Source organism: Coregonus clupeaformis, chromosome 13 (genome assembly GCF_020615455.1).
Source record: "Coregonus clupeaformis isolate EN_2021a chromosome 13, ASM2061545v1, whole genome shotgun sequence".
Lineage (NCBI taxonomy): Eukaryota > Metazoa > Chordata > Actinopteri > Salmoniformes > Salmonidae > Coregonus > Coregonus clupeaformis.
Window position 1 is genome coordinate 17,529,481 of NC_059204.1, and position 27,324 is coordinate 17,556,804.

Here is a 27,324-nt window from a genome sequence, read left to right on the forward strand (position 1 = left end):
CAAAATGTGGAAAAAGTCAAGGGGTTTGAATACTTTCCGAAGGCACTGTATGTCAATCTAGCACACCAGGCAATTAAAAGCAACTTTCTACAATGTTTTGGTTCGTTTCTAGCTTGTTAGCTAGCTTGCAAACTTTAAGTTAGCTGGCTAGCCATTTCAAATAATGACAATATCATATAGCTGACAACGTCTTAACTTTAGCTAATTTTGTATTCCTTATTACAGGAAAATAAACTCACAACAAGATCATTATTTACAAGTTAATGGCGAGCTAATTACAGACAATAGCTTACAGTTGTGAGTGTGATGAAATAAAAGCAGGGCATTCTACCAGAGAATTTTAGAACTTGGACACTGTCTCGTTGGCCTAACGTTATATCCTAATTTGACTTTGGTGCAGGTCATGTTGTTCTTCACATTACCGTCTCTGGTAAACACACACTATACAGTGGGGAAAAAAAGTATTTAGTCAGCCACCAATTGTACAAGTTCTCCCACTTAAAAAGATGAGAGAGGCCTGTAATTTTCATCATAGGTACACGTCAACTATGACAGACAAATTTAGAAAAAAAAATCCAGAAAATCACATTGTAGGATTTTTAATGAATTTATTTGCAAATTATGGTGGAAAATAAGTATTTGGTCACCTACAAACAAGCAAGATTTCTGGCTCTCACAGACCTGTAACTTCTTCTTTAAGAGGCTCTTCTGTCCTCCACTCGTTACCTGTATTAATGGCACCTGTTTGAACTTGTTATCAGTATAAAAGACACCTGTCCACAACCTCAAACAGTCACACTCCAAACTCCACTATGGCCAAGACCAAAGAGCTGTCAAAGGACACCAGAAACAAAATTGTAGACCTGCACCAGGCTGGGAAGACTGAATCTGCAATAGGTAAGCAGCTTTGTTTGAATAAATCAACTGTGGGAGCAATTATTAGGAAATGGAAGACATACAAGACCACTGATAATCTCCCTTGATCTGGGGCTCCACGCAGGATCTCACCCTGTGGGGTCAAAATGATCACAAGAACGGTGAGCAAAAATCCCAGAACCACACGGGGGGACCTAGTGAATGACCTGCAGAGAGCTGGGACCAAAGTAACAAAGCCTACCATCAGTAACACACTACGCCGCCAGGGACTCAAATCCTGCAGTGCCAGACGTGTCCCCCTGCTTAAGCCAGTACATGTCCAGGCCCATCTGAAGTTTGCTAGAGTGCATTTGGATGATCCAGAAGAGGATTGGGAGAATGTCATATGGTCAGATGAAACCAAAATATAACTTTTTGGTAAAAACTCAACTTGTCGTGTTTGGAGGACAAAGAATGCTGAGTTGCATCCAAAGAACACCATACCTACTGTGAAGCATGGGGGTGGAAACATCATGTTTTGGGGCTGTTTTTCTGCAAAGGGACCAGGACGACTGATCCGTGTAAAGGAAAGAATGAATGGGGCCATGTATTGTGAGATTTTGAGTGAAAACCTCCTTCCATCAGCAAGGGCATTGAAGATGAAACGTGGCTGGGTCTTTCAGCATGACAATGATCCCAAACACACCGCCCTGGCAACGAAGGAGTGGCTTCGTAAGAAGCATTTCAAGGTCCTGGAGTGGCCTAGCCAGTCTCCAGATCTCAACCCCATAGAAAATCTTTGGAGGGAGTTGAAAGTCTGTGTTGCCCAGCGACAGCCCCAAAACATCACTGCTCTAGAGGAGATCTGCATGGAGGAATGGGCCAAAATACCAGCAACAGTGTGTGAAAACCTTGTGAAGACTTACAGAAAACGTTTGACCTGTGTCATTGCCAAAAAACGGTATATAACAAAGTATTGAGAAACTTTTGTTATTGACCAAATACTTATTTTCCACCATAATTTGCAAATAAATTCATAAAAAATCCTACAATGTGATTTTCTGGATTTTTTTTCTCATTTTGTCTGTCATAGTTGACGTGTACCTATGATGAAAATTACAGGCCTCTCTCATCTTTTTAAGTGGGAGAACTTGCACAATTGGTGGCTGACTAAATACTTTTTTCCCCCACTGTATCAAATAAAATCACAGTTTATTTGTCACATGCACAGGATACAGAAGGTGTAAACGGTTCAGTGAAATGGTTACTTGCATAGTGGAGTCTTTTGTTTAGACATGTAGCTAGCTAGCTAAACAATGAACCATAATCTCAACTCATACAGTTACTACCCTGCATTAATCTACAGGAAGCTAAAGCTAACCAACTAGGTTCAATGATAGCTAGCTAGCTAACATTAGGCTATAACTAGCGGTGTAAATGGCTCTGCGAATAATATTACTACACAGAGCATAAACATAACGTTAGCTAGCCAGCCAGCCAGCCAGCTAGCTAACATTAGCTAGCTAGCTAAGATCACGCTTTAACTTGCAATGAAAACGACTCTCTGACAAAATTAGAAACTTATCATATCTGAAAATGTAGCTTGCTAGACTCTCTTACCCGTATACATGGATGAACGCTTCTCCCTCTCTGTCACGGATGTCATGGTTGCCCTTATTTTGAAGATCTCCTTAGCTATCATACTCTGATTCCACTGGGCATTACACTGATTTCAAAACTTGGTCCTCCAGAAGGTGGAGAGCATTAGCAACACTTTTGCAGTTCTTCGTGATATCTTTCAAAAATGCTGCGTTAGAAAGGATTACCTACACATACTGAGCAGCTCATGTTATAGACAGAAGCACGCTACATGGCAGACCAATCCGAAATCATCTCTCGGCATGTCCAGCCCATCCATTATCTCAGCCAATCGTGGCTAGCGGGAAGGTTCCTGTCTTTTTCCGTGGCTAAACATACTAGGCACGTAATTTAACAATTGTATTCGTATTTACAGATGGCATACAAGTTTGTTATTAAGGCACATGTAAGTTCACATGTTCCAGAAGGTATTTCTGCCCCAAAACACATTTTGGTTAAAAATAAATGCCTCTCCTGTGAAGTAGTGACACGCGACAAACACCTAGTTTCCTGTAACGAGTCACAATTGTGTGATACAGTTACACGCCGCCCATTCCACACACACACGCTCTCTCCTCCAATCAACTTGCTTTCTTGCCTGACAGACTAACTACAGAGTTCACAAATGTTAGCTGATTAGTTACGACGAAGCTGGGACAGTTTCCAAATGAAAAAAAAAAATGAAAAAAAAAAATGGATTCACTAACTGTAAGTCGCTCTGGATAAGAGCATCTGCTAAATGACTAAAATGTAATGTAATGTAATGTAAATGAATTGCATCGGTAGAAACAGGACAAAACAAGCACCTAATTAGCTGGCTATGTAAACAAATATCCAACTCATCATATAAGCTCCACTGCGCGGGCATCTACTACCCTAACATGACAGCTAAGCTGTCAAATAATAGGAAAATGAGGCAATGTATAGCCTATGAATATCTGCACCTAGCAAACATGTCAAACCATAACCTAAGATAAACACAAATTACTCTAGCCTTCATTTCGGTGGCTAGTTAGCTGGTTGTCTGTATGGCTAGCTAGTGAAAGTGACAGCTGAGGTTGACGCTTCGTGAACGCAGCCCAAATGTACCACTACACACAACTTTTGCCTGACAGACTAACTAGTTAGCTAGCTATAGCAAGTAGCTTGGGCCGTTTTCATATCAATTACATTGGTAGAAACAAGACAAAACAACCAACTAGTTAGTTGACTATATACAGCTAAACACTGCAACTATTTCCATGAGACAGAGAGCAATCATTTGAACTCCACCGCTGATGTGCTCGCCTTTACCAACCAACTTATCATGACATGACAGGACTGAGAGCTATTCCCCAAGTTTGACAGCATCAAACATCGACAACACCAAACATATATCTGCTGTTTACTTATTTCACTCACCTCGACATCATCGCTTTTCAAAGTGCAAGGACATGTCCGACTCTGTATCACCAACCAACATAGATACAGCCTCTTTCACAGTGAAAAGTCATGTCCGCTTTGGCGCCATCATTTTCAGTAATTACGTTCGAAAAGTCTAATGACAGCATACCCTGTTTCCAGTTTCTGGTTTATGACAACAGCCACGCGAATACGACAACAGGTTGTTAGCAAGTTAATTTTGCGATATTGACACTATTGTTAGAAAAACAAGGCAGTTCGTGGCCGCTATAGTAATTTAAAGAAAGCCAGTCGATGGCCGCTATGGGTTCTAAAGAGTTAAAAGGCACTAGCTCAGGGGTTCCCAAACTTGTTTGGACAATGATCCCATTTTGATATCTGACAATTCTCGCGACCCAATCATGTAATAAAAAAAAAAGATTGGGGCTACGTATAGGAGTCAATTGTAAAACATTCTAACAGTATTTCTGATTGTATTCTCAACTCACCATCATATACTTTTAATGTGGGGCTATGACAGTCAATTGCAAATTAGTCTGACCAAATTTTTCTTATCTCACCACAACTAATGAGATGGGTGTGCTTGATGCATGTCGCGTCAGAGCTTCTCAAAGGGGGCGTGGTCGACAGTGCACACCTCATCTCTCCTGTCACATCCAACCTGGATCGATATTTATTTTTTATGCAGATGAGAGCACTGAATCAGCGTACCATGAGTTTTAATGCTCGGAGGGAGACGGCACAGTATTCGCTTTGAGTCAGGAACCAAAACTCCTCCATAGTGACCCGTGAATGCGTTGTCTGCAGCATTCGGTCACATGACAGCTCGATCAGCTGTTCGATTTCACTTACCGGCATCTCAACTGAGGCACAGTCAAACGGATTTCGCAGATTCGGTCACACTTCTGTATATATTTTTTATTTATTTCCCCTGCATGCTTGCGTTCAGTTCATTCAGTTTCCCAAATATGTATGTTACATAGGCAAGGAGACACATTTTATTTTCATTACACAGAAAGTCAACAAAGTCTGTTTTTTACATCCATTGCGAATGACAACAGTTCCTCTCTCAATTCAAAAAATCTTTCCAACACTCCCCCTCGATAACCACCAAGCCTCGATGTGAAATAGAACATTGTCATGCTCTGATCCCATATCTCCACATAGTTTTGCAAACAGGCATGCGCGATGTAGTTTGCAATCGAAGTTACCTGCTGCATGTCTCGAGTTCTGCGCTCAGCTCTTTTGCAGCCAGTTGCTCTCTGTGTATCCATTATAGCTCAGTGGGTGTATCCTACAATGTGTCCATATGGCAGAGGGAGACACATTCATAACTAGAGTGCAGAGGCCTGCCCGCAGTCCTGTGATAGATGGAGCCCCATCTGTGCAATAGCCCACCATTCGATCCCATGGAATCTGTTTTTCGTCAATATAGCCACGCAGCGCACTGAACATCCCCTGTGCCGTTTTATGCTCGGGAATCGTGAGACTGAACAATATGTCCTCGTAATTAGCATCCCCCGACATGTAGCGAACAAAAGTCAATGCATGGGCATCTCGGGCCTCACTGCTAACGTCCATTTGGAGAGATAGAGCATAAGGTGGGGAGTTTTTGAGTCGTTCAGTCAGATTGGGAATGATTCAAGCGCAACGGTCAAGTGCGGCCTTTTCGCATGATCTAAGGGCACTCTGGTTGAATTTTGACATTTAGATTTGAATAATTTAGATTTAGATTGTTAAGGTTAACCACATTACAATGATTTTGAGAGACAAAGACGATATGATAAAACATCTATTATTATTTATTAATTTTTACCAGGATTTTGGAAATTCTCCCACGACCCCCATTATCATTTCAGGCGACCCCACATGGGGACCTCTAGTTTGGGAACCACTGCACTAGCTGTAAGTTTGACTTTTTGCAGGACTCAAGGAAATAATCTTTGCGAGTGTAAAACTAAAGAATAATAGGAACAGGCGTAACTCAAACTAGACTGTATTAACTCAACGAGTTCAGAAACTGATAGACTGAATTAGTTCATGAGTTCAGTAGTATTGAACAATGTATATAATGACTAGCCCTTATCCTATGACAGCGTAAGGACATATTCAAACAGATCAGCAGCTATGCATTATGTGTGCAAACGCTACAAAACAGAAGACTACAGAAAGTTGCTCTTATATCCAAGTTATGGCCTAAGCAAAATGCATATCCAGTTAAAGGCACCAGAGCACCTGCTGTTGACATCCCAGCAGAGACATTACCCAGAGCCGGTTTCCATGACACAAACTTCTGCAGAGAAACTGCATAACAGAGCCCTCTGAATGAGGGGGAAAGGAAATGCAAAATTTGTTATGGGCACAGGTGTGGCAGGCTTGGGAGAGATTAATCAAAAATTGACAAAGAACAGTGTGTCATTGTGTGTGGTCCACTGCCTCTTCTCTACTTTCTCACCGTTGTTCCCCCTTTGCCCACCCCCAACCCCTCCTCCACCACTTCCCACTAAATCATTTGACAAATGGCCAGGCGACAGGTGTCAATAGGAGAGTTCCTTGTCCCCAGCTGTGCCTGTCTTTAGCATGTGAATCTGACAGATGTTCCCTTTGTTGCAGCTGCCCATGTCAGTGTGAACCCCACCGCTCTATCTAACCCAGGACTACTCTGTCCTCTCTCCCGGCACAGCGTGACACGGGTCACCCAGCGGACACCCAGCAGACCTCTCAAGGTCTTGGCACGGCACTCAGTCAATAAAACATGAGTCCCGGAGCTGTTATTATTATTCCCTCCACAGAGGATTTAGTCCCAGTCACAAGTCTAGATGTACAGTAGATAGGAAAGGAAAAGCACTCAACATTCTGATATGAAAGTCCGTGGCTTGAAGTTATGAAAACAGTTGATATGTCATTGAGCTTGACTTTGTCTGACTGGTAGTGGATTTAGTCGAGGTAAAGGAGGCTGTGTTTTTTGTTCCTGGAGTTGAGACTCTGTTTCAATGGGAAACATGCGCAGTTGGTAGTTGGTTGTGAAAACAGAAGTGGTTGTAGGACTTCTAGTCATGTCGTTTAGTGCTAGGCTGTTTGTGGCTGCTGTAAACAGTGCTTTAGGGCGATGACAGTGCGGAATGGGGGACGAAGAGTATAATACACTGAGGGGTATGAGGAGAAAACCAACAGTCGGTTTTTTCACTTTCACCTTTGGCACTTGCTGGTGGGGAGAGAGGCTTGGGATTGGTAGGCAGCTGAAACAGCTCCAGGCAGTAGGATTCACACACAAACCTTTACAGTGCCAAACCTCAGAACATTTACAACACTGAATTCTCCTGTCGAGCTTGAGCTACTATTCCAGTCCAAATCGAGCCATTCGAAGCCTAATCAGGCACTGTCTCCCAAAGCATAGTTTGGTTTGGGGCTGTGTACCTCTAAAACTGCAAATCTTCATTTAAACACGAAAACAACCCATCTACTCAAATCAAATCACATTTTATTTGTCACATGCTTTGTAAACAACAGGTGTAGACTATCAGTGAAATGCTTACTTCCCAACAATGCAGAGAGAAGCCCCGCCCCCTGTCACTCAAGGAGTGCATTTGTTGTTCCTTGACCACGGACCCTTGCATTCAGTCTGCATGGTCAATGCAGCACATACAACAATGTTGATGACAACGATGCTGTTTTCAATGTAGCCAAAGATTATAGGGTCTCCTAGGAAACACTTATCAACACTTTGGTTCCTACCCTGTCACAATAACTCCTCCCTGGCATTTGTTGTAATGTCAAACAACACTGTATTCAAAGTGCCCACTATTATATTCTAACTATAGAATTGGAATAATCATTCTATTTCCATGATTCCAACAGTTCACCAAAGTGTTTTGCTCTAAATTGCAAGTAAAATCACAATTGCAATATTTGGTTAAAAATAAGGCCTAGATTGTTTGCCCATATCATGCAGTTCTTTGTGGCAATGTGGAAATTATCTAAAACTAGTGCAGGAAATGCAGATTTTGGTTGAATTGAACAGTATAAAACAATCAGAATGGAGAAGAACCCATTGAAATCACTTAGAATGTATGTGTTGCCACCCTAGGGTCACGCACTACTCAAAAAGCAAATTTAGAGCTTTTATTATTCAAAAACATAAAATACCGTCATACATCCAAAAAAAATTTAAATACCGTAATATTATATTTTGGCCATATCACCCAGCCCTACTTGGCTATATACACAGGGTACCAGTACCAAGTTGATGTGCAGGGGTACGGGGTAATTGAGGAAGATATGTACATATACACTGAGTGTACAAAACATTAAGGACACCTGCTCTTTCCATGACATAGACTGACCAGGTGAATCCAGGTGAAGCTACGATCCCTTAATGATGTCACTTGTTAAATCCACTTCAATCAGTGTAGATGAAGGAGGAGGAGATGGGTTAAAGAAAGGAATTTTAAGCCTTGAGACATGGATTGTGTATGTGTGCCATTCAGAGGATGAATGGGCAAGACAAAAGATTTAAGTGCCTTTCAACAGGGTATGGTAGTAGGTGCCTGGCGCACCGATTTGAGTCTGTCAAGAACTGCAACACTGCTGGATTTTTCACGCTCAACAGTTTCACCTGTGTATCAAGAATGGTCCACCACCCAAAGGACATCCAGCCAACTTGACACAACTGTGGGAAGCATTGGCGTCAACATGGGCCAGCATCCCTGTGGAACGCTTTCGACACCTTGTAGAGTACATGCCCCGACGAATTGAGGCTGTTCTGAGGGCAAAGGGGGGTGTAACTCAATATTAGGAAGTTATTCCTAATGTTTTGTACACTCACTGTAGGTAGGGATAAAGTGACTAGGCAACAGGATAGACAATAAACAGTAACAGCAGCGCATGTGATGAGTTAGTGCAAAATCCATAATCCTCAAGACCAGGCTTATCTCAAGCCCCATTAAAGAATCCCTTTAAAATAAAGATTAGAATTCAGACTAGCCCAGGCTGGGGGGGGGGGGTTGAGGGTACTAGCCTCCCCCTTATTAATGTTGTAGTGCACGTGTGATCACTGCTATTCTCTTTCAGGGCATTAAGCCCTCATGGCGGGGGGTTCAGAGGACTGCAGAAATGCTGGTGTGTCTCGGGTGTGGCTCTGCCCAGCTGACAGCGACTTGACGTCTGATCGATGGGATAAAATAATGGGTATATGCAGATTGGCCTTTGTTGTGTGACTGGTAGAAGCGGGCTGAGAGTTCTGCCAGGACAAGAGGGGTTGGTTGGTTGATGTAGCAGCACACACAGGCAGACAGCAGCCTGTGTGTGTGTGTGCTGGGAATGTTGGAGAAGTGCCAGAGGGGCTGGAGTCAGATTATTGGCGAGGTCGTACTGAAAATCATAGCGCTCTTTATATCTGCTTTTCAGTGTATTATCTTGTTTTCAGTGTATTTCATGCCGAACATACATATAGTAGTTATTCCAAAGTAAAGATAAAGCCACAGAAGGCCAGTGGGATTTATTCCCCACCTCCTCCACCCTTTACTCTCTCCTCCTGGACCTCTCTGAGAGTATCTATTACGTTGGTAACCACAGGCCTGAGGGCAGACACAAGGAGCTCTTTTGTCAGGTTCCTGTGAGGCTGCTGTCTTGAGCTGACGTGAAGCAGGGATTCTATTTATAGGGTTGTAATAACATCACAAGCCAACGTCTGATATGTTGTATCTTTGCAATGGGGCACCTGACCTTTCAGCTTTAATGTCAGTTAAGCTTGTCTGTCATTCCTTGTGATTTTAATTCTAGATAGAATCAGAATCACCTTAATCAGCTTTGGGTTGTCTACCTGGAAACGCATGTGAATGGCACTCTTGACTACCGTACATTTTTCAGCCCCTTTTTTGATCATATGACCTGTGGCTATATTTATGATCCCTGGAGAGACTCTATGCTTTGCAAAATGTTGAGAAAAGCCAAAAGGACCAAGAAAACTAAGCTGGAGAAGAAAGTCCATTCAGACTCAAGGTTTAGAGATGAATGATGTAGGCCTATCAAAGATGTCAACCAATTTACACTTAAACAACCTTACAATTTTTTACTCAAACATCCATATTATGGACATCCATGAGTTTTAATTATAAGCACTCCCTGATAGTTAACCAACATGCATGTCGGACCACAGAAACACTGGGGGTTTGATATTGATGAGGCCTGGATGCAGGAACACCCATCGTTCACAGTGGAGCATGTTAGTTAGAAGTGTAAATAAAACATTATTTTACTCCTTCAAGGAGGAGGGCTTCGCCACAGGCAAGATGCAAAAATAATTATGGCGAGGCTTAAGACGGTATTAACCCACCGGGAGTAATTACAGCTGCTTAAAAAACAGTGGGATCCGCGATATTTGTTAGAGGCAGGAACACATGTGAATATGTGTAACAAGTAGCAAAACACATTGGCACGGCATTGTGTTTTGGTATTCGAAAGGTTCAACCATCATTGCATAACCCCTTTACTGACACACAGGTTCATGACAAGGGCTTATGTACACGTTGAGGTTGATGTTTACATTGAAGGTGTGAAAGAGAGTCTATGTTTGTGGTGTCCCTTACATGAACACGTGAAGTGTTCTAAAAACACATTTTCACGTGATCTTATGTGACGTTAATGTGATAACATGTGATAACATGAAACTACACATGTGAAAACATGATCACGTGAAATGTTCCAAAAACAGGTTTTCACATGATATCACGTGAAGATTTCATGTGAAAACGTGATTTTCTGTAAGGGGTGTGACTGAGGAGGATGTTTGGTGTGTGTGACTGAGAGTGTATGTTTGTGGTGTGTTGGAGTGTGTGCTCGTTTTGGCTCTGGCATGGGGGCTGCGAATGTGCTTGGCTGCCTGTGCAGGGGGCTCCTGTGTGTCAAGTTCATGTGCACACACGGCGGCCTGGCCGCTTTGAGGGATTTACATGTTTGATGTGGACCACCACTTCCAGTCTTTTCTCTGGGAAAGAGTTGACGTTAACCCTCTCTTTGCTGCCATCTGAATGAATGCACCTCCTGGGGAGATTTGTGCCGGAGTGTAGTTCACAAAGCCAGGGGAGATCAGTAGGTCAAGCGGGTCTTATTTCTCCAGTCTAGGGATATGTCCTTTCAGTGTGTATGTGTGTGTACGTCACACAGCACACAGAGAGCAGAGCAGAGCTCAGGTTCTCTTTGATCTCAGGTGGGTGCTGTGTGGACTCCCCCAGGTGTTTCAGAGGAACCAGGGGGTGCTGTTCATAGTTCTGAGAGGGCCATCACTGCCTAACTGTCAGCCCGGGTTACACGTCAACCCCACAGACTGACCCCTTTGACTCCCTGAGGTGGTTTAGGACTACCAGGGCTGCCATTTTCAAACCACACCACATAGAACACCTGATGTTTGAAGAACCACAGAAGGAATCACCATTGCCTGGATAGGCTTTGGTGACTCTAAAGATGTGAGTGTTAGAGCAATGTGTTGGAATTAAGTGGATCACACGTCAGTAGGAATCAATAGAAAACTACATACATCATAGTAACGGTCTGGGAATCAGAAAGCCTCAGCACAACAGCTCCTCTTTGGAAAGTGTGTCTCTGATCTATATTGGGAGTTGGTGCAGGTAAGGCCTCTAAGCAGAAGCAGGCTCAGGGAGTCAGGGCCAAGGAAAACCAACATGAGGCCCCAGGCACATAAACGTTATAGGCCTACCCCCACATACATTAGTTTCCCCATATTAGCAAGATTCCACATTATATGGCACTGTTTATCAGCCACAACATACATATGGCACTATTTCATGCCTGCGTAGACATGGAGGGATTATGCTATATCTCCCATTTAAATAGCTTTAATTTCTCTTGTCACGGGTGATTGTGTGTGTTGTTGTCAGCGGTTGGCAGAGGCAGGGTGGGTCTGTTGCGATCGATAAGGAGGATGACGAGGAACAGCTGGAGCTTTAGTGGAGCTCAGCTGGGCCTGCAACCCAAGCTGATCTGCTTTGTCAGCGAGAGAGGGGAGGTGCACAGAAGCTAATGTTGCGACTACCGTGATTAGCGTCTGATGCTATTGTCTGCGCTATTAGGTGCATAATGACCGACTGTATGCAAGACCCCCCTCAAACAATCCAGGCGGCACTTCCCATTGCCTCAGTGCTATTGTCTGCGAGGCCGCGGCTGTTAACAATGCAGGTTGGACTCAATGGGCAATGTTCCCTAAGAACGGGGCAAACTGTAATTCTCCTCGATACGCGCACACACACACACATACACACATCACCCCCCCCTTGCCTCTGTGACAGCCTAGCAGTTTTGGGCCTCATTGCCTCATTACGGGCCCTGTCAACACATCCAAATATCCAGTGGCAGTTTCCAGACTGGCGGAGTGTGCATCAGCCAGCAGACTCTGTGTTAACCAGGGACAACACTCTGGCTGGGAAGTTGTGATGGCCCATGTCCACAGGTCAGGTATTCTGCTGGTGTGTCTGTAAGTCTACACAGATAAGGCAGCCCGTGTTGGCTTTGGAGTCAAATCTCCAGATGAGTAGATATTCTGTCCCCATGCTAATCGGATTAGCCAAAAATGTACGAGGCCCCAAGAGACACAATCTTTTACGTCAACTTCGCCCCCTCCTCTCCGCTCCTGTTCCATCATGAGCTAAACCACCACAGTTCAGGAGATAAACAGCAAACAACCATGGTGGTACATGACAAACTCACTCTAACCTCTGAGTTTGAGGTGGAAAAACACATTCTGGAGAGAACAATGGCATGTGCGTCTTAGGGCCACGGCTGGCTGAACACAGCCTTGAGCCTCACGGTTCGTAGCAAGGGACAGAGAGATAGAGAGACCAGAGGAGAGACAGAGAATGGACACAGTGCAAATAAGCCCCACCAAGCAGAGCCACAAAGAGCAGACTGGTTGCATTGCGTTGTGGACGGGTTAAAGGAGGGGTAGTCAGGGAAAAGCAGGCGGGCAAGCAGGCTGACAATGGTGGTGGGAGAGCTCAATAGGACCAGCGGGATGTGACTGTGAGTTTAATAAGGGGTGTGTGTGTGTGTGTGTGTGTGTGTGTGTGTGTGTGTGTGTGTGTGTGTGTGTGTGTGTGTGTGTGTGTGTGTGTGTGTGTGTGTGATCTATAAGGACAGATCTGAATATACAAACCAAGTTTGAAAATACTTCCAGAAAGTGCTAATCTGCTAAATTCAGTGGCTTGTGGGCATAGACACAGACAGACATACTCAGACACATACGCCCCGCAACACACCCCCTGCCCACACACACACCACACAAACAATGAATGAGGCTGATTCCAATTCCATTCCCTCTTGCTCACCCAGGACCCCCCTAGTCTTTGACATTGGCATTCCTACTATTATGTGGTGAGAAGCAGACTACTCTCTGTACCAACTTCACCCCCTAACCCCTGCCAATGTCTGCTCTTCACGGCACCCCACCAGCACCAGCCTTCATCTCCCACGTTACCAATTAACAGGAAGCCTCTCTCAAGTCTCTATACTTCTCTCCATGCTGAAGTGAAGATGGAGGCGAGAGAGGGTTGTGGGGGGGTTGAGATGGAGAGGGGGAGAAAGAGAGAGTGGGGTTGAGATGGAGAGAGAGAGAATAATTAGTAGAAGGGGGAGCATGGGGGCCCCAGTGGACTAGGATCAGGCTAGATGGATGTCTTTGAGCCAGAAAGTGGGGATGTGAGGGGTAGAGAGGGAGAGGACAGAGTGGGGGTCATATCTGACAAGTCAGTGTGTTGGATTGCTGTTGCACCAAGGATATCTCTCCACCATGAATGGGAGGCTTCATTTGTGGCACGTCTCCTTCTGTCTGGCTCAGACAGGGTATTACTATAGATAGAGATCTGGGTGGAGGCTACTACTGGAGCACAGAAGAACAATGTGGTAAACAAAAACAACCTGTACTGTAAGCCTGTTTCAGAGTGTCTGTGTGGCTCAGCTCCAATGTAGTGGGAAGAAGCTTGAGAGCAACATTACCAGCGAATTTTGGGAAAGTGACCTTCAAACCAGACATGAGTGTGAAGCATGATTATAACACAATTCAATTACTATTACGTATTTGATTGTTACCTAAAATTACAAAGCCCTGCAATAGCAACCTATATAACTTTTCTTTGGGTAGCTGTGTGACCCTAGACAGAACTTCCCAGATCTGCCAAGAATAGTGCTAGATTCCACATCCTACAGTTGTCTTTATAACACTGTTATACGTCAAACAAGCTCTGTCTTGTGTCTGGTGGTTCCCATGACGATTCTGAGGGGACAGTTTTAGGCTAGTTTGTTGGCTCTGTTGCGGGTTAACAGGGAACATTGCAGTAATTCTTCAATCTGTGTGTAAAACAAGCCTTTTCTCTGTGCTGGCGGCTGACACGCTGAAGTGCTGGAGACTGCCCAGTGCTCCTGGAGGGACCAGGGTGGGCCCTGCTTCACACATTCCACACATTGTAACATCTCTCCCCTCTGCTAGCCAGCCACGGAGTCTAGTTCTCACACCGTTGGAGCAGTTAAAACACTGGTCCCACTGATCCATAGATGATCCATCAGTTTGCAATAGAGTAAACATGCTGGCTCCCACACTGTGCCTGTGTGTCATTATAGTACTGGCACAATAGCGGCAATGAATAATAGATAGTATTTTGAAATCACTTTTTTTGAGATAAAACATTAAACTAAATGCTAAAACATGAATATTCAAAGCCAGTTTTGTTGCCTGCCAGGCATGTAGTTGTGGTCCTTGGTGAGACAAGACACTGACTGTGGTGTTGTGTTTGTTCTTTGCAGCCTGGGCCAAGGTAGACATGACTATGGAGGAGAGTGTGGAGGTGTACCTGGGCGACTCAGCAGGCATCCCCTGCCAGTACGTCTTCAGTGAGCAGCCCAGAGCGTTCATGATCCAGTGGTTTGTGGTGAGTACTTCTGGACCATTATCTGCACCCCCTCCTGACTCACTCAGCCACCCACTCACCAATTTGTTTCAATGTACGGTGCAAGGTGTTTTTCACATTCAACTAGTTCATCTTCTAAATTGAACGAAATGAACTCAACCTATGCCTGGTGGCCCTTTCACTTGTACAAGTGTATAACAGGACAAATATCAGCACCGCCCAAATTATTATTATTATTTCCTTCCCTACAGAGGAATCCCGGTAGCAGTAGCCGGGAGCGGATCTACTACGGTGACAATGCGCAGCAGATAGTGGACGACGGTACAGACTTCACGGGCCGCATCACGGTGTCCGACGTCGGGGACAAGGAGGGCGTGCTGCTTACCATACAGGATGTCCAGCTGGCTGACGAGAGGGAGTTCTTCTGCCAGGTCAACGGCATGGCCGCAGGCAACGGAGAAGGCAAGACCCACTTAAGGGTGTTCGGTAAGACATTGGACTTTGCATCAATCTCTTCCTAGCCTGGGAGGTCCAGATCTGTTTGTGCTTGAGCCAACTCCTCTCTCTACTGACCATTTGACATTTGAGTAATTTAGCAGAAGCTCTTATCCAGAGAGACGTACAGTAGTGAGTGCATACAATTTCGTACTTCTCCTACGTGTCCCCTTTGGGAATTGAACCCACAACCCTGCAAGCGCCATGCTCTACCAACTGAGCCATACGGGAGCCACAACTCCTCTCTCTGTGTTCATTTCTTGTTATCCCAATGATAGAGGGTTTGGCTACAGCACATACAGTAGGAGCACATACTCTGGCCATTACCATGTGTTTCAGTGGTTATTGATAGAGTGCTTGTTTGCATTGATAATGCGATCTTATATTTTATTCCAGATCCTCCAGAGGCCCCAGTAATTGAAGGTGTCCATGCTGGAATCTCTGTGACCAACGAGCTGCCATCAAGGGTAGGCACTAGGCAGTCCACTTGAGTACATATCACTTTAGCTCTCAGTCCATGAAAGCACCATTGAACATTATAAAATGCTTTAAGCAGTCTTATTCTCTCTGTGTGTACAGATTGCATCATGTGAGGCAAAGAACGGCTTCCCCAGACCCAACATCACCTGGTACCGTGACAGCAGCCCACTGACCCTCACACATGGCCGTGAGTAGCAGGAATATCAATACAAAAGAACAGTCTTAAAGCACTTTTAACATCTTCACTGCCACTCTCACCAATGGACTATTTGAGAAAAACTAGTCTAGCAATTATCTTGTTTTGACTCCATTTGGTGATACTCACAACAGTCACTGAAATACTACATGTTGTCGTTACATGAAGAAGTGTTTCCGGATATCATCTATCTACCAGCCTGTGAGGGTACCTAATTCAGTGTTTTCACACCCCTCTCAGAGATCAACGTGGTAATTCTGGTGACCCGTGAATCCAGTGGCTTCTACACGGTCCAGAGTGAGCTGCAGTATAAAGTTGCGAAGGAGGACAAAGACGCCCTGTTCTCCTGTGAGGTCAGCTACTACGTCCCAGGAGCCGTGAGGACGGCTGAGTCCAAGGGCATCAACATCACTGTGCACTGTAAGGACCCAACTAACTCCATGTCATATACCCCAGACATGCTATTGCTAACCAGACAACTTATGCTGACTCAGCATGCTAATACTTTTTGCATTATTGAGTTCAATTGAATGTAATACTAACTAGAGCTAATGCTACTTCGGTGTGCTAATGGTGCTCTCCATAAAAATGTAGGACCGTCCCTGCCATAAAACTAGTAGGGTGGTCACTGATGTTTCTTTCTACAACACCCAAGTTAAAGCCTATGAAATGAAATCAGCCTACCTGAAACAAGTCAACAGCTTCTGGGCTGTCAAAGTAGTAAGCCAACTAATCTAACCCAAACCCACCCATCTTTGGCGCTCTTTCAATTTTAGCCCACAATGTTTTCTCAATATATCTAGTGTTTGTTTGAACCAATTTTGCATACCATGACAGCAATGACAAAACACAAACGCTGCTGTTGTCAATGCTGAGTAAATGACTGGCTTGTAAAGCGGAGTAGCCTGGTGACTTTACCAAGCATTGAATAGCCCTGTTGATTTATGGGTTTTGTCCCGCAGACCCCACAACCATCGTCAATCTGTGGAAGGAATCCCCACAGGGCCTGGTCAAAGAGGGGGACACTGTGGAGATCCGTTGCCAAGGCGATGGCAACCCCCCGCCGCCCTTCACTTTCAACCGAGAACAAGTAAGAATGGCCCTCTTTTCTGTGAATGTTTTTGATATGCAGACTCAGACCTTGGAGTAGAAGTGTAGGCCTTGTGAACAGGGCCGCATCATGTCTGACCCTGTGGCTCTGGGAGAAATCTTTGGACCCTTTCAAGGTCTGTGACTGACTGGAGATCAAAATCCTCAGGATGGGATAGTTGTCATTCCCATGTCTCACTCACAATACCTATGTTCATTTCACCACAACAACACATTTGGGGGTTCCCCTGTTGGGTCTCAAGAGTGGGATGTGGATATAGGCATGGTTTGGTCATTTAGAGGGTCACAGAAAAATGTTAAAGGGTTTATGTAGCTCACAGTAACCAGACTAGTTCAGCTGTTGTTCGGGTGTGACTTAAAGGGATAGTTCATCCCAAAATCAAAGTTTGCCAAAGATGTATACTGCTAAAAAAAATAAAGGGAACACTTAAACAACACAATGTAACTCCAAGTCAATCACACTTCTGTGAAATCAAACTGTCCACTTAGGAAGCAACACTGATTGACAATACATTTCACATGCTGTTGTGCAAATGGAATAGACAACAGGTGGAAATTATAGGCAATTAGCAAGATACCCCCAATAAAGGAATGGTTCTGCAGGTGGTGACCACAGACCACCTCAGTTCCTATGCTTCCTGGCTGATGTTTTGGTCACTTTTGAATGCTGGCGGTGCTTTCCCTCTAGTGGTAGCATGAGACGGAGTCTACAACCCACACAAGTGACTCAGGTAGTGCAGCTCATCCAGGATGGCACATCAATGCGAGCTGTGGCAAGAAGGTTTGCTGTGTCTGTCAGCGTAGTGTCCAGAGCATGGAGGCGCTACCAGGAGACAGGCCAGTACATCAGGAGATGTGGAGGAGGCCATAGGAGGGCAACAACCCAGCAGCAGGACTGCTACCTCCGCCTTTGTGCAAGGAGGAGCAGGAGGAGCACTGCCAGAGCCCTGCAAAATGACCTCCAGCAGGCCACAAATGTGCATGTGTCTGCTCAAACGGTCAGAAACAGACTCCATGAGGGTGGTATGAGGGCCCGACGTCCACAGGTGGGGGTTGTGCTTACAGCCCAACACCGTGCAGGGCGTTTGGCATTTGCCAGAGAACACCAAGATTGGCAAATCCGCCACTGGCGCCCTGTGCTCTTCACAGATGAAAGCAGGTTCACACTGAGCACATGTGACAGACGTGACAGTCTGGAGACACCGTGGAGAACATTGTGCTGCCTGCAACATCCTCCAGCATGACCGGTTTGGCGGTGGGTCAGTCATGGTGTGGGGTGGCATTTCTTTGGGGGGCCGCACAGCCCTCCATGTGCTCGCTAGAGGTAGCCTGACTGCCATTAGGTACCGAGATGAGATCCTCAGACCCCTTGTGAGACCATATGCTGGTGCGGTTGGCCCTGGGTTCCTCCTAATGCAAGACAATGCTAGACCTCATGTGGCTGGAGTGTGTCAGCAGTTCCTGCAAGAGGAAGGCATTGATGCTATGGACTGGCCCGCCCGTTCCCCAGACCTGAATCCAATTGAGCACATCTGGGACATCATGTCTCGCTCCATCCACCAACGCCATATTGCACCACAGACTGTCCAGGAGTTGGCGGATGCTTTAGTCCAGGTCTGGGAGGAGATCCCTCAGGAGACCATCCGCCACCTCATCAGGAGCATGCCCAGGCGTTGTAGGGAGGTCATACAGGCACGTGGAGGCCACACACACTACTGAGCCTCATTTTGACTTGTTTTAAGGACATTACATCAAAGTTGGATCAGCCTGTAGTGTGGTTTTCCACTTTAATTTTGAGGGTGACTCCAAATCCAGACCTCCATGGGTTGATACATTTGATTTCCATTGATCATTTTTGTGTGATTTTGTTGTCAGCACATTCAACTATGTAAAGAAAAAAGTATTTAATAAGATTATTTCATTCATTCAGATCTAGGATGTGTTGTTTAAGTGTTCCCTTTATTTTTTGGAGCAGTGTATTAGCCTAAATGTAGATCCAGTAATATGACAGTGTAAACCTGATGTTGTCCCCTCTCAGGAGCAGGAGACAGTGTTGGAGGCCAGCGATGACACATTGGTGCTGAGGGAGGTGACGCGTGGGGACAGCGGGGTCTACCAGTGCCGCTCTCTGGATCTGGACACTTACGAGGAGGTCATGGGAGACATGCAGCTCATTGTCCACTGTGAGTTAGCTAACACACACACACACTGAAACATGCGCATGCATACACATGGATTTATGCTCTGTTGGTTTGGACTGGAAGTGGTTGAATTGCTCTGATACTAAGAGTATTAACATCCGTCAGCTGCTTGACTGAGTTTCACACCATCAATACTTTTTCCTCATGGCTGTTTGATTACCAAGATAGACAGCTCTGCTGTTGTCTTCCACTCACTCACTGTCACTGCATCACTTAACTACTCATTAACCTTTTACTGCAGTGGGCTAAATGAGGGTCACTGTGGCGGGTGATTTGGACGGAGTCAGGAGCAGGAGGATAACTCACAGAATAAATTGTTTATTCGGTAAGACAGCGGTACGCAGCAATGCGTAAAACACTCCAGTGCGGTAAATACGGCACACTGGAGAAAACAAGGCACACGGGTGAATATCCCGGCAATACAAAATACAATAGCTCCACCAAGCTATAATAACCTCCACAATAAACAATCACACACAAAGACAAGGGGGGCAGAGGGAATACTTATACATGTACTGATGACGGGATATGAATCAAGTGTGTGTAATAACCAAGACAAAACAAATGGAATGATGAGCGGCAGTGGCTAGAAGGCCGGTGACGACAAACGCCGAAGCCTGCCCGAACAAGGAGAGGACAGTACCCCCCCCCTTGACGTGCAGCTCTAGCAGCGCGCCGACACCGGCCTCGGGGACGGCCAGGAGGACACGGAGCAGGGCCAGCCGGATGGCGACGGTGCAAATCCCGCAACAGGGAGGGATCGAGGACATCCCTCACCGGGACCCAGCACCGCTCCTCCGGACCGTACCCCTCCCAATCCACGAGGTACTGAAGGCCCCCCACCCGACGCCTCAAATCCAGGATGGAACGGACAGAGTACGCCGGGGCCCCCTCGATGTACAGAGGGGGCGGAGGGACCTCCCGCACCTCAGACTCCTGGAGCGGACCAGCCACCACCGGCCTGAGGAGAGACACATGGAATGAGGGGTTAATACGGTAATCAGGAGGGAGTAGTAACCTATACGTAACCTTGTTTATTCTCCTCAGGACTTTGAACGGCCCCACAAACCGCAGACTCAGCTTCCGGCAGGGCAGGCGGAGGGGCAGATTCCGGGTCGAGAGCCAGACCCGATCACCCGGTACAGTTGCCTCACCACGGTGGTGGTCAGCGTTGGCTTTCTGGCGACGCGCAGGAGGTGGACGTGGGCAGCGTTCCACGTCTCCTCCGCGCGCCGAAACCAGTCGTCCACCGCAGGAGCTTCAGTCTGGCTCTGATGCCACGGTGCCAGAACCGGCTGATACCCTAAGACACATTGAAAGGGAGTTAGGTTAGTGGAGAAGTGGCGGAGAAAGTTCTGTGCATATTCGGCCCATGGCAAGAACACCGACCACTCCCCCGGCCGGTCCTGGCAGTAGGACCGCAGGAACCTATCCACATCCTGATTTACCCGTTCCACCTGCCCATTAGACTCGGGGTGAAACCCAGAAGTCAGGCTGACCGAGACCCCCCAGACGTTCCATGAACGTCTTCCAGACCCTGGATGTAAACTGGGGACCCCGGTCAGACACTATGTCCTCTGGCACCCCGTAGTGCCGGAAGACGTGAGTAAACAGGGCTTCCGCCGTTTGCAGGGCCGTGGGGAGACGGGGCAGAGCAAGGAGGCGGCAGGCTTTAGAAAAGCGGTCCACAACGACCAGGATGGTGTAGCTCAGTTGGTAGAGCATGGCGCTTGCAACGCCAGGGTTGTGTGTTCGTTTCCCACGGGGGACCAGTATGAAAATGTATGCACTCACTAACTGTAAGTCGCTCTGGATAAGAGCGTCTGCTAAATGACTAAAATGTAAAATGTACCCTGAGAGAGGGGAAGATCAGTGAGAAAGTCAATTGACAAGTGGGACCATGGCCGTTGTAGAACTGGTAAGGGATGTAACTTACCCGCTGTGAGGGGCCTAGGTGCCTTACTCTGGGCGCACACCGAGCAGGAGGAGATATACACCCTCACGTCCTTAGCCAAGGTAGGCCACCAGTACTTCCCGGTCAGGCAGCGCACTGTACGGCCGATACCTGGGTGACCAGAGGAGGGGGACGTGTGTGCCCAATAGATCAGCCGATCATGGACAAGAGACGGCACGTACCGCAGCCCAGCTGGACACTGAGGTGGAGATGGCTCTGTGCGTAACGCCCGCTCTATGTCCGCGTCCACCGCCCACACTACCGGCGCCACAATGCAGAAGGCCTATCCTGACACTCTCGCGACCACCCCGTGAGAACCCTCTGCGGCCATGAAAAGGTGGTGTCGTGTAGTGCGAGCCAGGGAAGACCCAACACAACAGGGAAATCAGGGGACTCAATAATATAAAAAGTGATTTGCTCCCTATGGGTCTCCTGCATAATCATCATGACTGGTGCTGTAATCTCCCTAACAAAACCTGACCCTAATGGTTGACTGTCAAGTGCTTTGATGGACAATGGAATGGGTAGGGGAAGCAATGTGATACATAACCTATTAGCTAAAGACCTGTCCATAAAGTTCCCAGCTGTGCCTGAATCCACCAGCGCCTTACACTGGGGAACTACCGTGTGCTCAGGGAAGTTGACGTGTATGGTGAAGTATGCAGCAGAGGGCTCTGAACAAGTGTGGGTTTGCGCTACCTGGGGTGACGCGAGAGTGCCCTGCCTGCCGCCTCCAGACCCAGAAGAACGCTGACGACAGCGTGCAGCAGAACGTCCTCTCTTGCCAGGAGAGTGACACTGGATCTGTTGTCCTCCGTTCTCCCAGATCGCAGCACCACCCAGCTCCATCGGCACGTAATCCGGGTTTCAGGGGGGTGAAACGGGCATGCCGCTTCCAGGACGTCCTCTGGAAGCCAGCAGGTTGTCCAACCGGATGGCCATATCCACCAGCTGGTTGATAGTCAACGTGGTATCCCGGCAGGCTAGCTCCCTTCGGACGTTCTCCAGCAGGCTGCACCGGAAGTGGTCGATGAGGGCCCACTCGTTCCACCCGGACCCTGCCACTAGTTCTAAACTCCAGGGCAAAGTCTTCCACGATCCTCGTCCCCTGCCTCAGATGGACCAGGTGCTCGCTGGCCTCTCTTCCTTCGGGGGGATGACCGAAAGACTGCCCAGAAGAGGCTCCTTCGGAGCGGGAGAAGGTGTCCGCCCTCGTCTCCTGCCTCTCGGGGAATGCCCAGTGGGTGTCCAACGCGTCTCCTCCTTCACTCCCGTCCGTGTTGGCCCACTCCAGGGCTTTCCCCGAGAGGCAGGAGACGAGGGCGGACACCTTCTCCCGCTCCGAGGGAGCCGGGCTGATGGTGGAAAAATAGAGATCCAGCTGCAGGAGGAATCCCTGACAGCGGGCCGCTGTCCCGTCGTACTCCCCCGGTCAAGATAGGTTAATCCCTCTGGGTGCTGGGGTGTGGGTGGCTGGATCCGGTCGCTCAGCTGGTCCCGAAGGGTCGGGTCCTCTCTTCTCCAGCCGTTGGACAACCTGTAGAACCGGATCCATCGCTTCGCCCAAGCTGGCTAGCATGTTGGAATGCTCCCGGACCTGCTGACTCCATGCTGTTTGGGTGTGTGATTCTGTGGCGGGTGATTTGGACGGAGTCAGGCGCAGGGCGCAGGAGGGTAAATCACAGAATAAATGGTTTATTCGGTAAGACAGCGGTACGCAACAATGCGTAAAACACTCCAGTGCGGTAAATACGGCGCACTGGAGACAACAAGGCACACGGGTGAATATCCCGGCAATACAAAATACAATAGCTCCACCAAGCTATAATAACCTCCACAATAAACAATCACACACAAAGACAAGGGGGGCAGAGGGAATACTTATACATGTACTGATGACGGGATATGAATCAAGTGTGTGTAATAACCAAGACAAAACAAATGGAATGATGAGATGATGAGCGGCAGTGGCTAGGCCGCTGATGACGAACGCCGAAGCCTGCCCGAACAAGGAGAGGAGGCAGCTTCAGAGGAAGTCGTGACAGTCACACAGAGTGTTTCTTGGTAGTCTTAAACAAATCTACTTTGAAACAAAAGTATACACCTCACACACATGGTTATGGGCTTACAAAAAAGAAGACACCTGTACCATGTCAGATATATGTATGAAATGTATTTAATTGAAGAGTTTGCATCCCATTATTACACTTTATATACATCACAGAATACTGAAATATAACAAAACTGTTTGACATAGATTTTCGTCGTTTACATTTTTTTTTTTTAATTAATTATGAAATAATGAAAAATATGAATAACATTCCACCCATGAGTCCACGAGGTAATGTGACTGCATGAAAGGGCTACAATCATTTAATTGATGTCAACATTTTCACAGTCGATAAATATTATGATTTGCAGTGGTGTAACTCAAATCAAGAAAGCATTTGATTGGAATAAGGTTGCATGGACCACACACCAGCATGTCACTTAGCCATGTCTCTTCCTCACATCATGTCTCTCTCTCCAGATCTGGACCCAGCCCTGGTGGTTCCCAAAGACTCAGAGATCATGTTCAAAGGAGAGAGTCTGACTGCTACCTGCAACGCTCTGTCTTCTCTGGAAACCGTCACTGTCTGGTTCAAGGTACAATACACCCTGGAATAAGCACCAACTTAATGCTTTAAATGCAATACAGTAATAAGACTGACATAACCATGTCGCTTGCCATATGTAGCTAATCATGCATTGTTATTCAGTTATGTGGACTTAGTCATGTTTTTTTCTGTGTGTAGAATGGGCAGCAGGTTGGCACAGGCCACATGCTGTTTCTGCAGGATGCCACCTATGACACAGCAGGAGAATACGTGTGTGAGGTGACTGTTCCTTCTCTGCCTGGACTGCACACATCTGGTTCTGTCCACATCATCGTCCAGGGTGAGTCACCAAACCATAATTTCAGAGGAATTCCCATCAGGGGGTACACATTTTTGCTATAGCCCAACACTATCACTCCTTGGCGAATAGTTGAATCAGGTGTGCTAGTACAGGGATAAAACAAAAATTTGCATCCATTTACATTTACATCATTTAGCAGACGCTCTTATCCAGAGCGATTTACAAATTGGTGCATTCAACTTACGATAGCCAGTGGGACAACCACCTTTAAAAAAAAAAAATGATGGGGGGTGGGGGAAGAAGGATTACTTTATACTATTCCAGGTATTCCTTAAAGAGGTAGGGTTTCAAGTGTCTCCGGAAGGTGGTCAGTGACTCTGCTGTCCTGGCGTCGTGGGGGAGCTTGTTCCACCATTGGGGTGCCAGAGCAGCGAATAGCTTTGACTGGGCTGAGCGGGAACTGTGCTTCCGTAGAGGTAGGAGAGCTAGCAGGCCAGAGGTGGATGAACGTAGTGCCCTCGTTTGGGTGTAGGGTCTGATCAGAGCCTGAAGGTAAGGAGGTGCCGTTCCCCTCACAGCTCCGTAGGCAAGGAAGCCAGTGGAGTGTGCGGAGGAGCGGACTGACATGAGAGAACTTGGGAAGGTTGAACACCAAGTTCGGGCTGCAGCGTTGCCACCAGGAATAGATTGAGAAACACTGAGTTTGTCAGATCAGATGTTTTCATACCTCACAAGCGGTCTTTAGCAGAGTATAATGTATGTATGTGTTTGTAACCTGTCTCCCAGGTGCTCCCCAGATGAAGGATGCTGACAGGGAGGTGGAGATGGAGGAGGGAGCTGGGAAGTGGGTGAACCTGAGCTGTGAGGCACATGCACACCCCCTGCCCACCATCTCTTGGACTGTCACTGGCAGCCAGGTAAAACAGAGCTTGGCAGCGCACTGGGCAGTTTACATACACTGCAAAAGTATGTGAACATCTCATTCCAAAATCATGGGCATTAATATGGAGTTGGTCCCCCCCTTTGCTACTATAACAGCCTCCACTCTTCTGGGAAGGCTTTCCACTAGATGTTGGAACATTGCTGCTGGGACTTGCTTCCATTCAGCCACAAGAGCGTTAGTGAGGTCGGGCACGGATGTTGGGCGATTAGGCCTGGCTCACAGTCCGCGTTCCAATTCATCCCAAAGGTGTACGATGGTGTTGAGGTCAGGGCTCTGTGCAGGCCAGTCAAGTTTTTCCACATCGATCTCGACAAACCATTTCTGTATGGACCTCGCTTTGTGCACGGGGGCATTGTCATGCTGAAACAGGAAAGGGCCTTCCCCAAACTGTTGCCATAAAGTTGGAAGCACAGAATTGTCTAGAATGTCATTGTATGCTGTAGTGTTAAGATTTCCCTTCACTGGAACTAAGGGACCTAGCCCGAACCATGAAAAACAGCCCCAGACCATTATTCCTCCTCCACCAAACTTTACAGTTGGCACTATGTAGTCAGGCAGGTAGCGTTCTCCTGGCATCCGCCAAACCCAGATTCGTCTGTTGGACTGCCAGATGGTGAAGCGTGATTCATCACTCCAGAGAACGCGTTTCCACTGCTCCAGAGTCCAATGGCGGCGAGCTTTACACCACTCCAGCAGACGCTTGGCATTGCGCATGGTGATCTCATGAAGCTCCCGACGAACAGTTCTTGTGCTGACGTTGCTTCCAGAGGCAGTTTGGAACTCGGTAGTGAGTGTTGCAACCGAGGACAGACGCACTTCAGCATTCGGCGGTCCAGTTCTGTGAGCTTGTGTGGCCTACCACTTCGGGGCTGAGGCATTGTTCCTAGATGTTTCCACTTTACAATAACGGCACTTACAGTTGACCGGGGCAGCTCTAGCAGGACAGAAATTTGACGAATTTACTTGTTGGAAAGGTGGCATCCTATGACGGTGCCACGTTGAAGGTCACTGAGCTCTTCAGTAAGGCCATTCTACTGCCAATGTTTGTCTATGGAGATTGCATGGCAGTGTGCTCGATTGTATACACCTGTCAGCAACGGGTGTGGCTGAAATAGCCGAATCCACTAATTTGAAGGGGTGTCCACATACTTTTGTATATATAGTGTATCTGGGCATATTTACATTGCATGAATTTAGATTTATTCAAATCTCATTTTCTTGGTTATGTCTTTTGCAATGCACATTGGTGTGACTGGTGACATGACATTGGTGTGTGTGCTTGTGTGTTGACAGAGCTGGCACGAGGTGCTGACCAGCGCCACGGAGCACAGCACTATCAGCCTGGTGTCCGTCAAAGTGACCTCTGACATCACAGCCTTCTGCAACGCCACCAACGAGATGGGCACAGAGGCAAAGTCTTTCAGCATCAGCGCCAGTAAGCCACCCTGCCATATACTGTACACTATATAGGCATATACACATTAGGAACACCTTCCTAATATTGAGTTACACCCTCTTTTGCCCTCAGAACAGCTTCAATTCGTCGGTGCATGGACTCTACAAGGTGTCGAAAGTGTTCCACAGGGATGCTGGCCCATGTTGACGCCAATGCTTCCCAAAGTTGTCAAGTTGGCTGGATGTCCTTTGGGTGGTGGACGATTCTTGATATACACAGGAAACTGTTGAGTGTGAAAAATCCAGCAGGGTTGCAGTTCTTGACACACTCAAACCGGTGCGCCTGGCACCTAGTACCATACCCCGTTCAAAGGCGCTTAAAGCTTTTGTCTTTCCCATTCACTCTCTGAATGGCACATATACACAATCCATGTCTCAATTGTCTCAAGGCTTAAAAATCCTTCTTTAGCCTGTCTCCTCCCCTTCATCTACACTGATTGAAGTGGATTTAACAAGTGACATCAATAAGGGATCATAGCTTTCACCTGGTTTCACCTGGTCAGTCTGTCATAGAAAGAGCAGGTGTTGTTAATGTTTTGTATTTAGAATGTATGGAATACTGTACAGTGAGGGAAAAAAGTATTTGATCCCCTGCTGATTTTGTACGTTTGCCCACTGACAAAGACATGATCAGTCTATAATTTTAATGGTAGGTTTATTTGAACAGTGAGAGACAGAATTACAACAACAAAATCCAGAAAAACGCATGTCAAAAATGATATAAATTGATTTGCATTTTAATGAGGGAAATAAGTATTTGACCCCCTCTGCAAAACATGACTTAG

General features: G+C 46.7%; 1 protein-coding gene across 2 annotated transcripts in view; it reads left to right on the top strand.

Moving 5' to 3' along the window:
- The window catches only part of LOC121579370 (cell surface glycoprotein MUC18), a 96,257-nt gene that overhangs the window by 59,310 nt on the left and 9,623 nt on the right, over positions 1–27,324 (top strand). For both annotated transcript variants that reach the window (XM_041893912.2, XM_041893911.2), the window contains exons 2-12: positions 14,704–14,828; positions 15,059–15,293; positions 15,699–15,769; positions 15,882–15,969; positions 16,219–16,398; positions 16,941–17,068; positions 19,127–19,271; positions 23,774–23,889; positions 24,039–24,180; positions 24,928–25,058; positions 26,378–26,519. In XM_041893912.2, the coding sequence (XP_041749846.1) occupies positions 14,704–14,828; positions 15,059–15,293; positions 15,699–15,769; positions 15,882–15,969; positions 16,219–16,398; positions 16,941–17,068; positions 19,127–19,271; positions 23,774–23,889; positions 24,039–24,180; positions 24,928–25,058; positions 26,378–26,519 (1,503 nt within the window). The remainder of the gene's footprint in view (positions 1–14,703; positions 14,829–15,058; positions 15,294–15,698; positions 15,770–15,881; positions 15,970–16,218; positions 16,399–16,940; positions 17,069–19,126; positions 19,272–23,773; positions 23,890–24,038; positions 24,181–24,927; positions 25,059–26,377; positions 26,520–27,324) is intronic.